At 50.7% G+C, this 18,182-nt stretch overlaps 1 protein-coding gene across 1 annotated transcript in view; it reads left to right on the top strand.

The window, feature by feature from the left end:
* Nucleotides 1–18,182, top strand: part of CSMD1 (CUB and Sushi multiple domains 1) — a 1,050,215-nt gene that overhangs the window by 578,088 nt on the left and 453,945 nt on the right. Inside the window, exon 5 of the mRNA XM_053916503.2 lies at nucleotides 8,325–8,532. Within this exon, the coding sequence (XP_053772478.1) occupies nucleotides 8,325–8,532 (208 nt within the window). The remainder of the gene's footprint in view (nucleotides 1–8,324; nucleotides 8,533–18,182) is intronic.

Here is an 18,182-nt window from a genome sequence, read left to right as displayed (position 1 = left end):
GGCCGTGAGCATCACTGAGGGACGGATGTCTCCACAGACGGAACTTGAACAAATCGGCGTGGCTATGTGCCGGCGAGACTCTATTTACCAAACCAGATATCGGCCACACCTGGTCTGTACACTATAGTTTCCTGCTGTTCGTTCTTAGTATGGAGATCACAAAGCGAACGGAACAAGAAAAATACCAACTGGCGTGGAAATAATGTTTTAATGGATGGAGATGGACAACATGAATAAAGAAATGAGGAAAACCAGTCAAATATGTCACAGCCAATTGCCACACTTGTCACAGCACATGCTCAGAGGAGCTTTCATTGAGGAAATTATCTTTGATGAGCAGTGATGACCCGCTGCTTGGAGGCTCAGGGCGGGCCGGCTTTAGGCACCTGAAGCCCCGTGTGCTGGGACACCTGTCTTCGGCAAAAGCAGGATTCTTTGGGCCCTGAAGGAGGAGAGAAGCGAGGTGTACGAGAACATCAGGAGCATGGCCCAGATCAGAGGAACAGCGGGGGCTCTGGCCCTGGGACTGGAACACAGGGCAAGAGTGGAGTGGACAATGGCGTGGGGGGTCTCAGAGGGGGTCAGAGTGCGGGTGGGGAAGACCCCACAGGGCATGCGCACCGTAATATGGACTTGCGCTTCCATCCTGAGTGAAGGGGAAGACCCTGAAGGGTTTTAAGACAAGAGCGGGCATCGCTGCACTGGGACTTGAAGAGGATCCCCCGGAGGGAGGAAGACTACAGAGGGGAGGGGCAGGGCGGAAACCCGGCAGGAGGGCAGGGCAGGTGTCCAGATGGGAGGGGCTGGCACCTGGGGTGGGGGGGCAGCTGCGAGGTTGACCAGACGTGTCCGCATTCGGAGTGCGGTTTAGAGAAACGACCACCCCAGTGGTCACGGAGAAAGGACCACTGGGGTTTTGTTTCTCCCTGCTGTGGGATATGAGGGGGTAGAAGAGTCACCGATGACACTGTGGCCCCTGGAAGAGTGGAGTGGACATTTATTGAAACTGAGATGAGGGGCAATGTCAGATTTGGAAAGGGGAAGACCGAGAGGTCGACTTGGGGGCCGGTGTGTCCGGAATGCTGCTCAGACGTCCACAGGGCTGTGTCGTGCAGGCAGCTGGACACAGAGAGAAGATCTGGGGGAGGGGTCTGGACTTGAACTAGACATTTGGAAACTGTCAGCATACATATGGTGTTTGAGGCCGTGCAGCAGAACCGGGTGAGGGCCACAAGGGAGTTTGAAGGGCTAAGGGCGGACTCTGAGGCGCTGTCGGAGGACTGGAGAAGGGGAGAGACAACTGAGAAGACAAGGCCAAGGAGCTGAGAGGAGCCGTGCGAGTGGCAGGTGAAATACCAGTGAGTAAAAGGGTGTGTGCGTGGTGCCGGCACCATAGGAGGAGTATTTTGGTGCCGTGCCCGTGCCCTGGAAGCTGAAGTCGGGGTGGACACGGCCGGCAAACACACAGGACCACTCTACTACACTGGCGACTTCTTACGAATTTGCTATTATTTTAAGCTTTACAAAAGCTTTAAAAGTCTAGTGAAAAATATATTTTAAGGAAGAGGAAAGGGATATCCGTCAAGTGTGGCTGAGAGCACGGTGAAATGAGAGCTGAGGGGCCCCTGTGGGCACCTGTGTGGAGCCAATCGTGACTCGAGTGGGTTCAAGGGTGGATGGGGAATTGAAGTCATAGTCGCAGTTTTTTGAGATGAATTGCTGGGAAAGGGGTTTTAGAGAATAAGGCTAGAGGTGAACGTGGACTTGGGAGGTAGATGAGCTTTCTTCTGTATTTTGAATTATGCCCTTAAGATTCATTGCTAGCAATAGGTGTACACAGGCAAGGTACACTTATTATTATATAATAATTCCAGAGTTGCTTTTTTTGAGAAAATTTGAATGGGCAAAATTATAATGAGTCTGTATGCTGAGAAGAATTCTGCAATAAAAAGGGAAAATGATCATTTCAAGAGAAGACAGAGCAGTGAAGCTTTGGCCCAGCATCTGATCAGGGATGAGAGCAGAACACCTCGTACGCGTGGGCCCCAAAGAGAAGCATTTACAGATCACGCAAAAAGGGCTTTCTACCAGTAGACATGCAGGTAGGTGATCAGATACAGTGGTGACTGATTATAAAATTTCTCTTAAATTTTTTTTAGTGTGATAGGAAGCAAAATCACCCCAGGAGTGAGGATTCGACAGGAGATGCTGGCAGGTTGAGGAAGAAGTGACAAAACGGTCGTCCCCAAAGGGCGGGCTAACCTGATGAGCGAGATGAGGTGGGGATGCCATCATTCGAGTACAGTTGGGGTCTGGTCATCCGGTTGAAATGAGACCTGTCGGCATGTTTTCGGTTTCGGTTTTTCTCCAGCCAGATATACCTGCGTGGGGGGAAATGTGGCTTCCGTTCAGATCTGAATTGAAGCCGTTGACCCTGGGGTTATGGCAAATGCAAGGGACTGGTGTAAGTGATGGCCGTGAAAGCTAAGGATGGCAAGGGGACAGATGAGGACATGAGGGGCTGAGGGGGGAAAGGGAGAAGTAGCCAGACTAGAGAACTCTAGGCCCTGCGGTTTAGGGCGTTCAGGAAGGTGGCCTGGGAACACGGGACATAAAGGCCTGACAACGGGGCATCTGAGCTGCCGCTACGGAACACACTCTCACTGGCTGTGAGGAGACAAAAGGACAGCGGTGGAGAGGGTGGTGGGGATGGCAGAGCTGGGGTGTCGGAGGGAGTGAACGGCCGAGGAGACCAAAACGCAAAGGCTCGGTGAGAACTAGGACAAGTGGGGAGAGGGAAAGTCTGACCGTGAGCTGGAATTCAGTCGCCCTGCATCATGGGGCGGCCCCGGCAATTACTAGATACTGAAAGGAAGGAGATGTCAGGTTCCAAGGACAAGAGGTTCAGAGTCAGGACACATTAGGGAGGGAAGAATATAAATATTTTGCTGTGTTTCGCCATGTATAGCATGCACCCACATACCTGTGTGTGTTATACACGGGATTATCATACCCATTATTATACCAGTGGTGTGTAATCATTATACCCAGGTATAATGCGCATCCTTATTTTTCCCTCAAAATTTTGGGCAAAAAGTGTGCACCGTACACAGTAAAGTATGGTAATCCACAAGAAGCGATGAGAAGTGTGGACGTGGACAGGCAGTCCCGCTGCAGGACCATGGTCCCTTGGGCCATGGAAGCAAAACGCTGACCATTGGAGGAGCTTGGAAGTGCGACACTTACAGCACACGCCAGGTTCCCACAGAGAGAGGAGGGCAGGGAAGTACCTGCGGAGTGTTTGGGACGTAGGACGTCTGGCTGATGGCTGACCTAGAGTCTCAGAGGGCCCGGAGGAAGGGTCTCTGGAGCTTGAGAGGAGTAGGGGTCAGCCACAGGAGATGGGCAGGTCTTTGAGGGGACGAGGGTGACCTAGGGGACTAGGGCTTCTTCCAGTGACTGGAGTCCACAGGGAGAAGGAGAACCTCCTGATGGTCTCGGCACAACATGATGGTGGTGTCAGCCAGGTAGCCATGGAGTGGGGGAGGGGCAGTGCATGACCCCGAAGCCCCTCATCCAGCCCCTGGGGGAGAGGAAGCCTGCCCCCCACCCCCAGCTCTCTGTGACTCGCTCTTCCCTCATAACAGCCACCTCGCTACTGGTGAAAACTTTTAAAACTTACGCTGAAATGCATAAAAATAATTTAATTCAATCAACTATCATTGTGTGATCACCATATACCAAGTTGTTGAAAATACTAGTAGCTATTTTGAGGAAATAGCATTTGCCAGCCTGATTCTAAACCTTCTACAGTTATTGTTATTAATTTATTTCACCTACAACCAACCCTGCGCATCGATACCATTATTACCTCCATTTATAAATAACCAAAATGCGGCACAGGGAAGGGGAGAAATCTCGTTACACGGCAGTGGGTGGGGTCAGATTCGCACCCAGACAATCTGACTTCTGAGTTTTCTCTGGTACCGACATCCCACACAGCCCACGGGAGCGCGGGTCGGGGAGTCTCTCCCGGGCTTAGAAATGCACGTCGGGTGTGTGTGGGTGCTTTCCTTCCCTGGGTATCTTCCCACTGCACTAGACTGCATCTAATCGTAGACCCTACACGTTATCAGCGTCCTGCCCCAGCTCAGCCAGTTACTGAAGCCTTGTTGAGAACGCTCGGTAGACACGTCGGGCGGATGGGCGGATGCCATGCGTCACACTTCACTCCACGGTTTCCATGTCATCCAGCATTTAGTTGGTCTCAATTGTTCTTTATGATAAATGTGGCAAAGTACGTCTCCAGGTCCCGTTCCATTCTGTAATTTGGATTATGCCCACAGGTTTCAGCTCTGGCAGTATTCATACCCAGGCAAAGCATATAATAATTTTAAAGTTTAGAATAAAGGTTTTTAAAAGGTTTTGAAATCCCTTTGGGGACATGGGGCACTGTGATTTCTGCTTACATTTAGAATTATTTTCCCCACCTACAGAAACCAGTAGATCCAAACACATCTCTTATGAAAAACCTTATCTTCTTGGACTAACAAGATGGCGTTCAAACTTTTTTTAGCCGTAGAATCTTTTTTTGTTTTTCAAATGCCGCGAGTGTGTGAAAACTCAATGTAAGAAACTGACTTAAAGAAATAGTTGTGGAAATTTGGAAAGGCTGCCAAAGCCCACGCCCCAGAAATCCCAGGAGCACACTTTTTAAAATGCGGAATGGAGGGACCCAATATTGCTATTCATTATTTCATTAAAAGTACTTGTTGTGTGCTGATTCTCCTGGTCAAGTATTTACAGGGTAGTCCTGACTTCACTTCACTTCCTTCCGTTCTGCATAATGTGTAAAAAATTAGGGGGAGATAGAATTCGGAAGAGCGCTTACTTAATTAAACCTCCCCGATCTTGCAGCTTTCAAATTTGAAATTTTCTTTAGATAGAGCAAAATTAATATAAAAGTTAAAGTTTTAATACATTTTAATTGCTCATTAACATGTATGGGTTAAAAAGAACTGATGTTATAAATATAACCATATTATTTAAATATTGGCCAGAATTCATTTATTTTAATGATTGCTTATTTTGTTTTAATGCATTTTACCTTTTATATGTGATTTACATCAGATGCTTAACTGTGGAACTTGAAATAATTCTTCCTGCTGCCAAGGAGCTTGCTCACGATCTTATGTTCGTGATTTGCTTCGATTACTTGGCTTTCTCTGGCTGCCGCGACTTCATGTCTTCTAGAAATTTCTCTGCTGCTCCTCTGAGTATAAAAGAAAACTCTTAGGCGGTGGCCTGGCTCCTTGCTGAAAACAAAGGCAATGCACACAGGTCCCATTCCCCTGGTGCGCCCCCCACAGGACAGGGCTTCCCTCTCGGCAGTGAACCTCCGCCCGACACGCTGCTCCGCGGAGAGTCTTGCTGCAGCTTTCAGAGAATATTCTGTTTTTAAACCTCATGCTTGAAGATCCCACACATCTCTCCGACTCAGTTAACTCACTTCCTGACTTCCACTCTTCGGACAGGACAGTTTGCTGCCCCGCAGAGCCCCAGGAAAACATTTGGTGACAGGCCCAGCTGCGACCACACTGAGGATGAGGGAGCAGAAGCTCATTGCCAGCATTAGAACCGCAGGAAACGCTGGAGGCATTTGCTCAGTGAGAAATGGAAAAAGAAAAGGAAGGCTGGCTGAGTTCCAGGCGGCCTGCCAGGACAGGGCCACAGGTGAAGACGAGCTCCCAGAACTCACCGTGCGGAGCTTTGCGCAGCAAGGACCAGGGAGAAGCCAAGCAGAGCAGGCTGAGGGGACAGCGACGGAAAGTGGGCACTGGGTCATACGTGGTGGTCAGAGAAGGCGGCCCAGGGGCGTGACTCAGGAAGACACCCAAGCACAGAGACATCACAGGGTGGGGGACCCAGCAGCATGAGGGACCAGGGATGGAGAAGGGGGAGAGGGGCTGGGGCAGGCAGGGCCCTGGGGAGGCAGCCGGCAGTCACAGCTCACTCCTGGAGCCTGGTCACCTTTGGATTCAGTCTGAAGGGTGATGTGCCAAGTTTAATAGTTTGGAACAGAAAATTTCAATATTCAAGTTCGATTTCTAAAGATCAATTTTGCTGATTTGGGTGGAACGTATTAATGTTACAGAGAAAGGATGCAAACAAGAATCTCAGTTAGTTTGGAGTGCCCCTGCGTGTTGTGGGCCTGTGTGTGTGTGCACATGTGTGTAAACAGTGGTACGAGACAAGTGACAAAGGTCTGTGGCTCTAACGTCCCTAATTCTGGGTAATGACCCCGAGTTTTGAAAAGTCTGTATGTGGTTTTCTAGTGGAGCATTTGTTTTTAGTATTTTATTCATGAATAATTGGAATAAAGTGTTCAATAATAACATATTAGTATGTTCTTACATTATTAGCTTTTCTATGAGTGAAAACATATCTCAGAAATTATAAACTTATAAACTTAAATACATAATTTTCTCATATTTTCCATCAAAATTCGAATCCTAGGATTAGAGAGGTGTTACATGAAAACAGCCACAAGAAACTGAGGGCATCTACACTGACTCTGAGGCTTTTCTTAAAAGATAAAAGTATTGCAGTGTAGACATTGAAGAGTTGTTTCCGAACTGACTTCGTTTATCCAGAGTTACTGTCTATGGTGAAGTTGTGTAACGTGTATCAAAAATGTGACCATTTTCAAATACTATTGCTATAACGCTAATTCTTTTAATTAAGTTATTTTACATAAACAGAGCATTTATGTGGAAACACCATGCATGTTCTCTCTATGTTTTAATATGTTCGAATGAGCCAAATAGCTAACGATACATTTTTAATCTTGACTCAAAGAACGGAAACTACATAGCGTTTTAATATGGTTTTCATTCTTCTTGTTTTAAAGTTTCTAAATGAAACCACTGCAGGGGGCAGAATGGGAAAAGCATGAATTAAACCCATCGAAGTAAGTGCTTCTCAGTCGAGAACAGTTCTGCCCCCAAAGAAGGTTTCGCAGAGTCTGGAGACATTTCAGTCATCACAAATGGGGGGCTGTTCTTGGCAATAGGTGGGCACAGGCGAGGATTCAGCTGAACTTCCCAGGAAGCGCAGGGTGGCCTCCCAGGACAGGATTGTCCAGCCCCAAATGTCAATGGCCGGCGTCAAGGGTGCGAAGCCATAATCTCAGTGCCCTCTGTTTGCGATCGTGTTAAAGAGGAAGTAGCTGTTTAAGAACATTCTCCTGTACATTCTTTTTTTGCGGGAGGTTCTGCAATAGTGAGGCCCAGCACCCTCCTAGGAAACCCGGGGTCTTCATTCATGCACGCGTCCCGGGGAGACCTGAGCGACTGTCTCCAGGTTGTAGGTGTCTCCAGTGTCCACATTGCTCCCTTGGAAACTGGTGACATAACTGAAAATGTCACCGTAACTGATGAAGCCCCAGGCTCCATCGAGATCCTGGCAGTTGCTTTAGGAAAGTTCGGTATTCTTCCGTTTATTTTTGTCGGGCACTTTTTATGGTGGGGAAAAAAGCGTCATCATCTGTTACCAGATGGTGTGTACGTCGTCAATTTACAAATGAGTATTCACAAAGTAACATGTTTTAAGACACGTCTATAAATATGATTTCTTCCTTCCTTCCTCCTTCCTTCCTTCCTTCCTTCTACCACTTTATTACGATGCTTTTTGATATCATATGCATTTCATCTTTATTGACTTTATCTCGGTCCTTTCCCAAAATATTCCAGTTTAAGTTTTCTTGCAACTCTTTCCTAGTTGGAAACTTTTCATGAATCAAGGTCTCTCTGTTATGATAATATCTCATGATGTTATCGAAAGTTCAAAACCAAGTACACATCCCAAACTCTGTAGAAAACAAAGGTGAAGATAGTAACTGCTTTTCAGAGCACCGATCTTTCAAACGTGTGTGTCAAAGCGTTGAGGAAAGACGGCACCGTACATTTAGATCTTAAAATCTTAGATCTTAGCTCTTACCGACTTACCGCCCTCTCCCAAGGTTCGGAGACAATCTCTGGGAGGACTGTTAATCTGTCTCCAGATGTGAGGTGTACGGCGATCACACAGTCCCAATTTGGGGACAGCCACGAGTTCACTCCTTCCTGGGACAGCTCTTCGGTGACTAGTGCGTGTTACTGTGTGACTTCTGTAAGCCTTCCCATAGAGCTAAGCTAACAGATCTGCACAAGCCCTGAGTCGGAGGGAGACTCAGCTTCCTGTTAGGCACCATCTGTCCCTGTTCAAGGGTGACCCTTTGTCGATGCACTTGTGTGTGAGACCACCTTTCCCTCTGTCCCTTGCAGCCGAGGGCGCCTGCGGGGGAACCTTGCGGGGCACAAGCAGCAGCATTTCCAGCCCCCACTTCCCGTCGGAGTATGAAAACAACGCCGACTGCACGTGGACCATCCTGGCCGAGCCCGGGGACACCATCGCCTTGGTCTTCACCGACTTTCAGCTGGAGGAGGGCTACGACTTCTTGGAGATCAGCGGGACGGAGGCGCCTTCCATATGGTAAGTGCTGGGGAGCCATGCGCGTAACCACGTCCCACACGACACTTGCTCACGCGCCTTCCCTGGAGATTGTTGGCAGGCATGGGTGTTCTTTCTTTGCATTGCTTTGCTGGCTACTAAAAGGTCACTGATATTTATTGCGACTGACTTCCAAGTTCCTAAGTTGTCTTTGTGTGGGCATTTGGGGCTGGGGAAGCTCTCTGTGCCCTGAGTGTGGCACCGGCACTGACTGTGTCCCCATCCTGGACTCTTATAAAGTCACCGGAAGATGGCTAAGCCAGGTGAGTGTTGGATTTGGTCTCGAGCCGACGCAAAGTGATCAGATATTTCCAGGCTGTGTGCTTACCAATCACTCATCTACTGTGCTGCTGACATGCGGCTGAACGGTTCTTGTTCTCCCTGGACATGCAGCACCAAGGCGTACAGCCACTCGGAGGGTCACAGGCAAACCACACTCTACCCCAGCACACCCGTGAGGTCGGCAACGTGGTCAGCGCCCGTCAGGGCTCTGGTGGCCACGCGGGGGGGGGGGGGGGTCGGAAAAACCGGATCTGATCAGTCCCACTCGATTCAGGCTTATGGTGTCGGCGGCAAGAGCAGCTTTAGCTGCATCTCCCAGTGCCGCTGAAAGTGGAGAATTCAAAGACGAGATGGCGAAAGGCTCGAAGTGTGTCTTGGTTTAAGACATTTGTTGTAGGTGGAGCTGCTTTGGTTGTTCTGATGATTTAATTTCTTAGCACTTTAAAACCTGCCTCAGTAATCTGCGTCAGGGGTTGATCTACGCGTGGACTGGCATACCTGTGTCTTCAAACCCGGGTGGCGCGGGGAGGTTGGCCACACACACACGGAGAGAGGAGCGCAAGAAATAAGGGCCTGCAGGCTGCAGTCTGCACTTCAGTACAAAGACTAAAGGGTGAAATGCCAGACCCGAGGCGCGTCACAAATTAGACCTCCTGCTTTAAACCGGTTCTTGAAATTGAATTTTATCTTATTTCCCAAGACACAAGACTCAAAGCTCAGTGTTCCCATTAATGGGTAAATTATTTCCTTGCAATGATTTTACTGAGCTTGTGTTAAATATTACTTCAGTTCGGAGAGAAAAGACCCCCGCCTCTGTGATCTTTGGTTCCCAGGTTGTTTATCTGGAATGACCCTGCAGACTGAGCAATGACCCTGCAGACTGAGCTCACTGACCCACTTTGCTGGCTACTAAAAGGACACTCTGTCGCACACTCTGACCTTTAAACCCTCACTCTGCGCGATGCCAGCGTTCGTGGGTTCTGAGCCGAAAGCTGGCTGTCTGGGATTCTACTCCAAGTTCCACCACAAACAAACCTTGTGAACTTGGACAAATCAGTCAGCTATTTACTTAAGAAAAGGGGCCACCCTAAGTGAACTTTAAATGAACTCAGTGAGCCTCCGTGCGTTGCTGTGGGAGATCCGGAGGTGTGACACTCTCTCCGCTTTAAGATCACACTGTTCTGGCTTTCAGGAAGTCATTGCGAAGCAAAATACGCGGTACCTGATTCTCAGAGAATCTCAGGTGATTAACGGTAAAAAGGCCTTATTTGGGAGAAATTCTGCGGGTCCTTGGTGCTGAGGGATCACCTGGCTGGTCAGATGTCAGGCTGGGCAGGTACGACAATGAGCTGGGAGTCCACCGTCAGACAGCATCTGTGGACGGAATGCACGTGAGAGAGGAAATGGCCAGGCGCACGTGCCCCTGTCGACCCCTCCGATAGAGACAGGCGTGCATCCCGTGCTGAGCAAACTGAGCTCCGCCTGCACAGGGACGTGTGGCCCCGCCGCACACCAGGCGGTTTCCTCCCGAGTACAGCGGCAGCTTCGAGTGGCCTGCCCTGGAAGGACAGGTGGAGGGAGAGGATGGTTTGACTTAGTGATGCCCCTTCCTTCCCCCTGTGGTTGCTCTGCTGTCCCCTCTCCCGGCTCTGTCTCTCATGACACAGTCCCCGACGCGTGGCCCTGCGGGCTCTCCTCTCAGACTCAGAACATGTGTGCGGATGGACTCTGAGTGAATGAAAGCCGGATTCTGTCTGAAATGTCCAGCGGGGTCCAGGACGTGGGTGGGGCCTGATGGCATCGTCGTCATGTAGAGAAAATCAACATGGGAGCCAGAGAAATTGGTGCCTGGCTGCTTGGTCTCTGGATTCAGGCTGGAAATGGCTCCAACTCTCGGAAGTAGACACAGTGTTTGCACTGAGACTGAGGGTCTGGGAGTGAACTGGAGAAGCGGGGCGGTTGCTAGGACAGCTTTCGGTGGGACTTGCATGCTGTGCGCCAATGAGCCGGGTGTCCCGCCGGCCCGCCATGCTTTCTCTCCGTAACCGTCATCAGGCAGCCCTGTGTCTGTGACCCTGTTCTTACGATGGCGTCTGTGGTCCTTCGGGCTGCGTACAGAAGCCCCGAGGGTGGCTGGTGGTGAAGGAGCTGGGTGTACACAGAGCAGAGCCCAAGCTCTAGCTCAGGGTCTCGGACTCCAAATTGCGCTTCCTTTTCCCTCGGCTCCATGCCTCCGGGAGGACAGGCCCGGTCCAAGCCCCCTGCCTGGGCAGGCATTACGTTGGCTCTGTCTCTGGATGGCAGGTGGATGCTGAAGCCTTGAACGGGAGTGGGGGTGGGGGCAATGAGCCCGTGGTGCAGCAACTTCACGCACACTGGGTCTGCAGGCTGTCAGGGAAGACAGAGCTTTTCTGGGTGACGTTTAGTGTTCCCCACAATTGCAACCAGAAATGTCTTGACCTGGCCATAGGGCCCCCGTGTAAATGGAGCTTCGGTCTCTCAGTGAGTCTCCAGTGGAGGCTGATGAGGAAAAGGAGTTTTTCCTAAATAACTGTTGAAACACGTACTGTACGAGCACATTTGCCATGGAAAACGGAATCATTTGAAGTACCTTTTTAAAATGTACACAAATGCATGATGTGGCTTGTCTTCCAAAGGCTGCTGTTTTACCATAATTTTGGAGCAACAGTCTTTGGAATGTTTCGTGTTCCGAGTTGGTCTAAGAGATTGGCCCACCCCTGAACTCCAAGGCAAACCCTCAGCGGCAGGGCGGTGACTGTGCCGGCTCCCAGCTCAAGGTCACACGGGGTCCCCGCCACTGAGGCCAGTGATTGTGAGCAGCCCGGGGGCACAAACTGGCATAATTTTCCAGTACGGTGATCTATTTTAAAGACAGAATACACGAGCAAGGACACTCTAAGAAGAAGTTACTTGGAGAATTGTTAAGAACAATAATAGGATTAGCCCTATTTTCATTTAATTTGGAGTGAAATTACCAGCTCAGCTATGTTTTCTGCGTGGTTGCCATGGTTACAGTCGAGGCAGTCTACCTGTGGTGAATGATGTCATATGCCAAAATTACCTGTGTACTAAATGTGCACACACCTAGTTGACAGTGTGTCCATCAGAGAAGACACGTGTTCATCGCCAGCCCGACTCTGACGCTGAGCCGAGGGACTCTGTCAGAGCCCTCCCCTGACCGAGGGCTGCCATCTCTGGTTCTCTGCGCACTGCGCTCTGCTAATTACGACGTTTCTTGCCATTGAAGCCCCGTGCACGGTGGAGCCAGCCGTAGGTCCTTTCCTCTAAAGTGGTTTGGTGCCAGGACACCTGACTCATCACTGTGGAAATAGCACGGGAAAAGAAAATTGATTTTACGTCACAGTGAAACTCCTATGGCTTCTAAATTAAGACGTGCAGGTTCAAGGGGGTGAGAACACGTAGTTTGGACAGGAAACAATGGAAGGGGCGTTGATATCCTTCAACTATGTGACCCTGTCGGTGGGAGTCATTCTCTCGGTGCCTCCCCGGACTGGGACAGGGGGTGTGTGGGGGGCGGAGAAGGAGGGAAACGGGGACGGCAGGTGCCTCATTAGACTCAAGCGCACTCTGAAGCATCAGTTCTGGCAGAACCTTCAGTGACTGAGCCTCAGGGCCTGAGGATGAACCCCAACTGGGCGACATTTGGGGACTCTTGTCATCGGCCCCTCCCATGTCTGTCTGCCCCTCTCTGGGCAGCACGGGTGGTTCGGCCACACTGAACATGTCCTTGTCTCCATCTTAACACTTCGCTGCCCCTCGGCACCTGAGCTCCGACCCACGGGCACATGCAAATCCCACCCTGCCCAGCTGGGTTCCGGCTAAAGTACAGCAGTGCGCAGAGTGACTCTCCCGTGGCAGAACACTTGGAAAAGTCACACAAGAGGACCAGGAGTCTGTACAATCTCCCCGCCGCCACCACGGGAAACGCCCTCTGCAGTAATGAAGGCAGGGGTGCTCCGGGCCGGCTCAGGTCAGATCTGCCTCATTCCCATTCTACAGCTCACCTTGCTCACTCCCCCGCCAGCTCGACCCTGCACTCGCCTGTCTGGCCCATGCGAGGCCACACTGAGGGGACAGAACCAGGGTGTGACAGTGCTCGGCTCTGTTCCCATGAACAGACACAATTTCACTGTTAGACCGATGGCCTCGGTGGCTTGCTGAAGCCAAATAGAACATCAGAGACATCAGGGAAGCCCAGTGAGCTTCAAAGGACCCTTGAAGGGTCAAACCTAGTGTTTATGCAACTTGTCACATGATTGGTAATCGACTTGGCGTATATTTAATTTCTAAGGAGGAAGCATTGTGATGGCACTCAGCTCTCCATAATGGACTCCCTGAAATCCAGCCTCCCACCCACCTGCCCCTGGTGAAAAGGAGGGAAGGGCCTTTCCCACCCTCCTTCTTTTATTTTTAACTGTTCCTTTGGAAACCAGTTTACAGAGAATTTACAAGACATTCAGAGAGTTGCTGGGTACCCTGACAGGTAACATCTGAGACCGCCACAGCTTAATCAGGGGCACCAGGAAATTAACACAGGCCACAGGTGACTGACCAGGTCACAGACCTGATCTGAATTTCCCCGGCTGTCCTGCTGGCTCCTTGTTCTGCGGCAGGGGTCAGTCCAGGGGGACCCACAGCCCTGAGGGGGTCTGTCCTTACCCCCAGCCTGAGACTGTCTCCAGTCCTTCTTTCCTTCCATGGCCTTGACCACCCTGCTGCTAACCATCAGGCTGGGCCCATCATTTCAGGAGGACAGCGGCAGCCGGCACTGGGGCCCAGTGGAGATCACCCACGTGCCCCTGGCTTCCAGGGAGGCACTGGCTTTTTCCCTCTTAGCTTTTCCACTTCAGTCTGAATTTAGTGAACATGTCACACACCCCTTTGTAGTGCTTGTACCTCCGCAGTTTTGTGGAAGCAAGCGCAACATGAAAAGAAACAAATACCATCCGTGTGCATGTGTCTGCGAGAACATGTGAATACTCACGTGGAAGTCCGAGCATTGTCTTTGTTGGATCCATCTGCCGTCTAACTGTCTGCCTTCCATGTCTGCTCCCCTGCACCTCCGCACACTAGCGCGGGTTCTGAGGACACGATGAAACTGTTTTCGCCCTTCCCCTAAACCCCTCCTTCAACCAAAACACCTTTCTCTAAAGCTTTCTTCGAATGATGCATCTTTAAAGACTGTGCTGAGCGGGAACACGTACGGTGTGTGGGATGCGCGGGGCAGACGAGAATGGGAGCCGCTCCTCCCACCTCCCCGAGGTGTTGGTGAGAAGGGCGAGCGAGAGCCGGCGTCTGGCCCTGCAGCGCCCCGTGGCGACAGAGCGGATATTTGCACAGACGAGCTCCCTCGGGTTAACTTGCCCAGATGGCACTTCTGTGTCAGCCTGAAACCAGGGCGATCACACTTTCTGTTGCACTCACGTGTCGTCCTAGAATCAGTCCGAGCCAGTCGGGGCAGTGGACCCCATGGGGGGCAGGAGGCATCTGCAGGCCTGGGTCGAGCCTGATTTCTCTGGACTGTGCCCGTTCGAAGCCTCCGTTTTGCATCATTGACAGTGAAGTCACGGAACCTTTGCACACCGAGCACTGTGCTCGTTCGGGGGGTCGGTACAGTCCCGGGAGATCAGGAGGCTCCTGAAAGGGGCATAAACAACAGGTATGAAGGGCCCCCGACAGTACAACTGCGACGGCTTCGTATAAAGTGTCGGCCCATTTAAATGGCAGGTGGGTGGGGAAAATATAGCCAGTTTAGGTCGCCACAGTCCCTTGGCACCTGCCCCCTAAAACTCAATAGGAAGATGCAGGGACATTTCTGCACCATCTGCAGGAGGTGCTGGCGGAAGGTCTTTTAGGCCAGACCACACCTTGAGGCGGCAAGCAGGAGGGCCTCTGGGACGGGTCAGTGGGAACCATCTGCTGCATTGTCACCCTCCCCCCCACCCCCGGCTGGTGTGCATCCTGGTTCTGCACCAGGCAGTGGTCCCCGAGGGGAGGGGTGGAGGCCCCCTTCTCCGTCCTGATGCGAGGTGGCTTCTTCAGCAAGCGCCCGGCACCTGCCACCGATCCCGAGTCTCACTGCATCAGAGGTAACTTTCATGTGGCAGAATCAACACCCAGGTTTCAAATGTTCAAGGTCGATGAGGCTAAAGAACCGTTTCAGTTAAAGTGTGTCTTGAATATTGGGAATTTAGATAATTTATTTAAGGGTGGGAGCTCTGGATGGACTGTAACATTTCGCCCTGGACTGCACGCACGACGGCCGGACTGAGGGGTGAGGAAAGAAGCAGAAAGGAAGCCCTCCTGCCTTCTGAGCTGGAAGGCACTGGGGAGGCCCCCAGCCCGGGGCGAGCCCAAGGGCCCGGTCACAGCCACCGTTAGATAGAGGTCGCCTGTCGGAGCCACAGCCGGGCCACAAGGGTTCTCGTCTCATGAAATCCCACCACGTAACCTCATTTTATTCAGAATACGTTCACTGTGAATTATTTACATGGCAGGAAATGGGAAAAATTTCCCCCTGTGGGGCATTCTAACTCATTTCACAAAATACTTGCTATCTTGTATTCATACGTCGCTCTTTTTATATTTATATATATATTTTTTTGGTCCAAAGAACAAAAAGTAATCACAATTAAATCTATATTTTTAAATAAATTTGCCTTCTAAAAATACACCACCTTTTAAAGGGGCTGTTGTACCAACTCTATTTTAGTAGTTTTCAGAGAACAGTTGCGAACTCAGTTATTCCCCAAATTAGCCAATTTGTACGTCATGGTGTTTCAATATTTGATATCTCCGTTTAAAATTTCTGTCAAAACTCTGAATATCTAATTTTTCTCTTCTTAAAGCCTGCTCAGTTTCGTGGAGGACTGGTTGGGAGAATTAGATAATTCTGCGCAATCCGATTCTCCTCCCGCAGATGTGACATTTTATTGCCTGGGCCTATTGGCACGTCCGCACTGCACTGGAAACATTCGCATTGACGTCTTCTAAACTGCATAGTAAAAGTACCTAAGTCGTTCAATGTGAAACCCTCTGGAGAAGCGTGGTATGACTGGGGACGCCGGGCTGTGTTCAGGGGTCACTCTCCGAATCACAAATCTAGAAGAGTTTTAACTGAATGTTTAGCAACGTGGGGGTGGGTACGGAGAAACCTGGGTGCTCTGAGCTAGGACGGGGAGGGTCTGCCCCTCTCCTTCCACCACCACAGAGCACCCAACGGGAAGGCTCTCGAAGATGTTTCAGGGCGGGTGGTCCCCAGTCAGCTGAGGACCCTGCTCATCCCAGCCTGTGGCCCTCCACGGTGTGATTCCTGAGTTAGGGTGGGCTCTTGTATAAGGACATCAGAAAAGAATTGGACTTCAAGAAACAGTGAAGAGCTGGGGATCCACCTTAACCCGAGTAGGAGTATAACAGGAGAAACGGTCAGGCTAGAATGAGTCAAAAGAGAAGAATTTCCAGTCCATACAAAGTAGGGGAGATGCGCAGAACAAGAGAGCGTGATGGGTTGGAAAAGAAAACCCATGTGGTGGCCAGACGGCCCAGGACAAAGTCTCGGTGTGGAAGAAGTCACCTCGTTCTCAGAGGCTGCAGTGGGGTAAACGGCTCGTGAGGTTTGGCGAGTCTAAGATAAGTTAGTGAAGAGGCTCAGGTTCTGGAAGGCGGCCGCACTCAAATCAGGCAGCTGTCCTGTTCAAAAGGAGAGCAGAGCGGTGTGTAGAAGCTCACACACATTTCTTTAACTGCGGACACTTTATGGCGGGCGGTGTTTAAGCATCAACTTCACTCAGCATGCACACGTGTGTGTGTGTGTGTGTGTGTGTGTGTGTGAGAGACTGGACAAGAAGGGAGGCGTGCATTTATTGGCTTTATTAAAAAAAAGAAAAGCAGGTGTAATATGCAGCCCTAATTAATGGAAAGAGATACGTCTGCTTACAAAATTATTTACTGTCAGCGAATGGGCCCTGTGCACGGTGGGGGAGTCCTCAAGGAGGAACGGAGCGTTAATTTGTAACACAACAGACAGATCTCCTCTGGTCCCTTCTAATTCACCGCCGGCTGCGAGAGGGACCAGGAGCTCTATTTCCATCCGTCACGCAGGATCCCGGAGTTTGGAGGAGCAGGGTCGGTGGCGTGATTTTTCATGACCAGCGGCGCGTAAGGAACACCTGGGGTCTGCTGTCGGGATGCAATTGGGAACAGGAACGCAGTGGTGAGCGACCACTCAGAGCTACCGTATGGTGTCAGCTATCACTGCTGTGTCCAGTACTCCGCCCCTCACTCATCACGGCCGCATCCAAATCCGTGCCATTTCTATAGGCTCAGCACCAATGGAGCTAAACCGGAAATAAAGTGCGATCGATGCTCCACACACCGACGCTTTCTCTTTCTTTCTGGTTCGCCCTGTGCATCCTGCTCTCCCGGTCCCTCCCTTCTGTTGTGTGTGCTCTTGTAGGCACGCACACATGTGTGTGTGTGTGTGTGTGTGTGTGTGTGTGTGAGACTATGCATAATGGAGATGCTGAGCCCTGGACCCAAAGAAACATGCTGGATTTTCAAAAAAAGATAAACAGTTGGTTCAAATCCAACTCTAGCTGTGGTCTTTCTTACTTTGAGTGAAAAATCAAAATCATGCACGTGTCTACATATTTTTCTCTAAGGTACCTAGATGACACATCGAACTATGGGATGCAAGGGCTGGGGACACGTCACATGTAAAACGCTGCATACACCTGGGGCCAGGCCACCCCCAGACTCTGCCTGATGCACGGCGTCTCCGGTCAGCTGCCTCGCCCCACGACCGCGTCCCACACTGGCCGGCAGCTGACAGTCTGGTGCACAGACCGGGTGCTTCTGACAGGGTGACCTCGGACCTCGTGTTAGCACATGCTCTGTAAGCTGTATAGCCCCATACGATGAAAACCATTTATATTAAACACGTAGGAAGGAGAGGACAGAGAGAAGTAACCACGTGGGAACAGATGATGCTGTTGTGATGAGCCCGTGGGTACCGAGTCCAGGCATTTCCGTGGCTGCAGATTGTCCGAGACACCCAGGGGACTGGCTCCCGAGGACCCTCGCTTTCACTCTGGCCAGGCTGGCTGAGACGATAGTGATGTTGCCGAGGCAAGCGGTCCTTTGGGAGGACGCCCTCGTGTTTACCGGGTTTATTTGAACAGTCTCTAATACTTAGACACTTTCTACACCGTGCCTGTCTGCTCGGGCTACTAGGACAAAGTGCTACCGGCTGGGTGGCTTATGATCAGCAGAAATGCATTTCTCACAGTTCTGGGGATGGGACGGCCAAG

Source organism: Desmodus rotundus, chromosome 13 (assembly GCF_022682495.2).
Source record: "Desmodus rotundus isolate HL8 chromosome 13, HLdesRot8A.1, whole genome shotgun sequence".
NCBI classification, from domain to species: Eukaryota; Metazoa; Chordata; class Mammalia; order Chiroptera; family Phyllostomidae; genus Desmodus; species Desmodus rotundus.
Note: the sequence above shows the minus strand (reverse complement) of the source record. Positions and strands in the feature narration are given on the sequence as shown.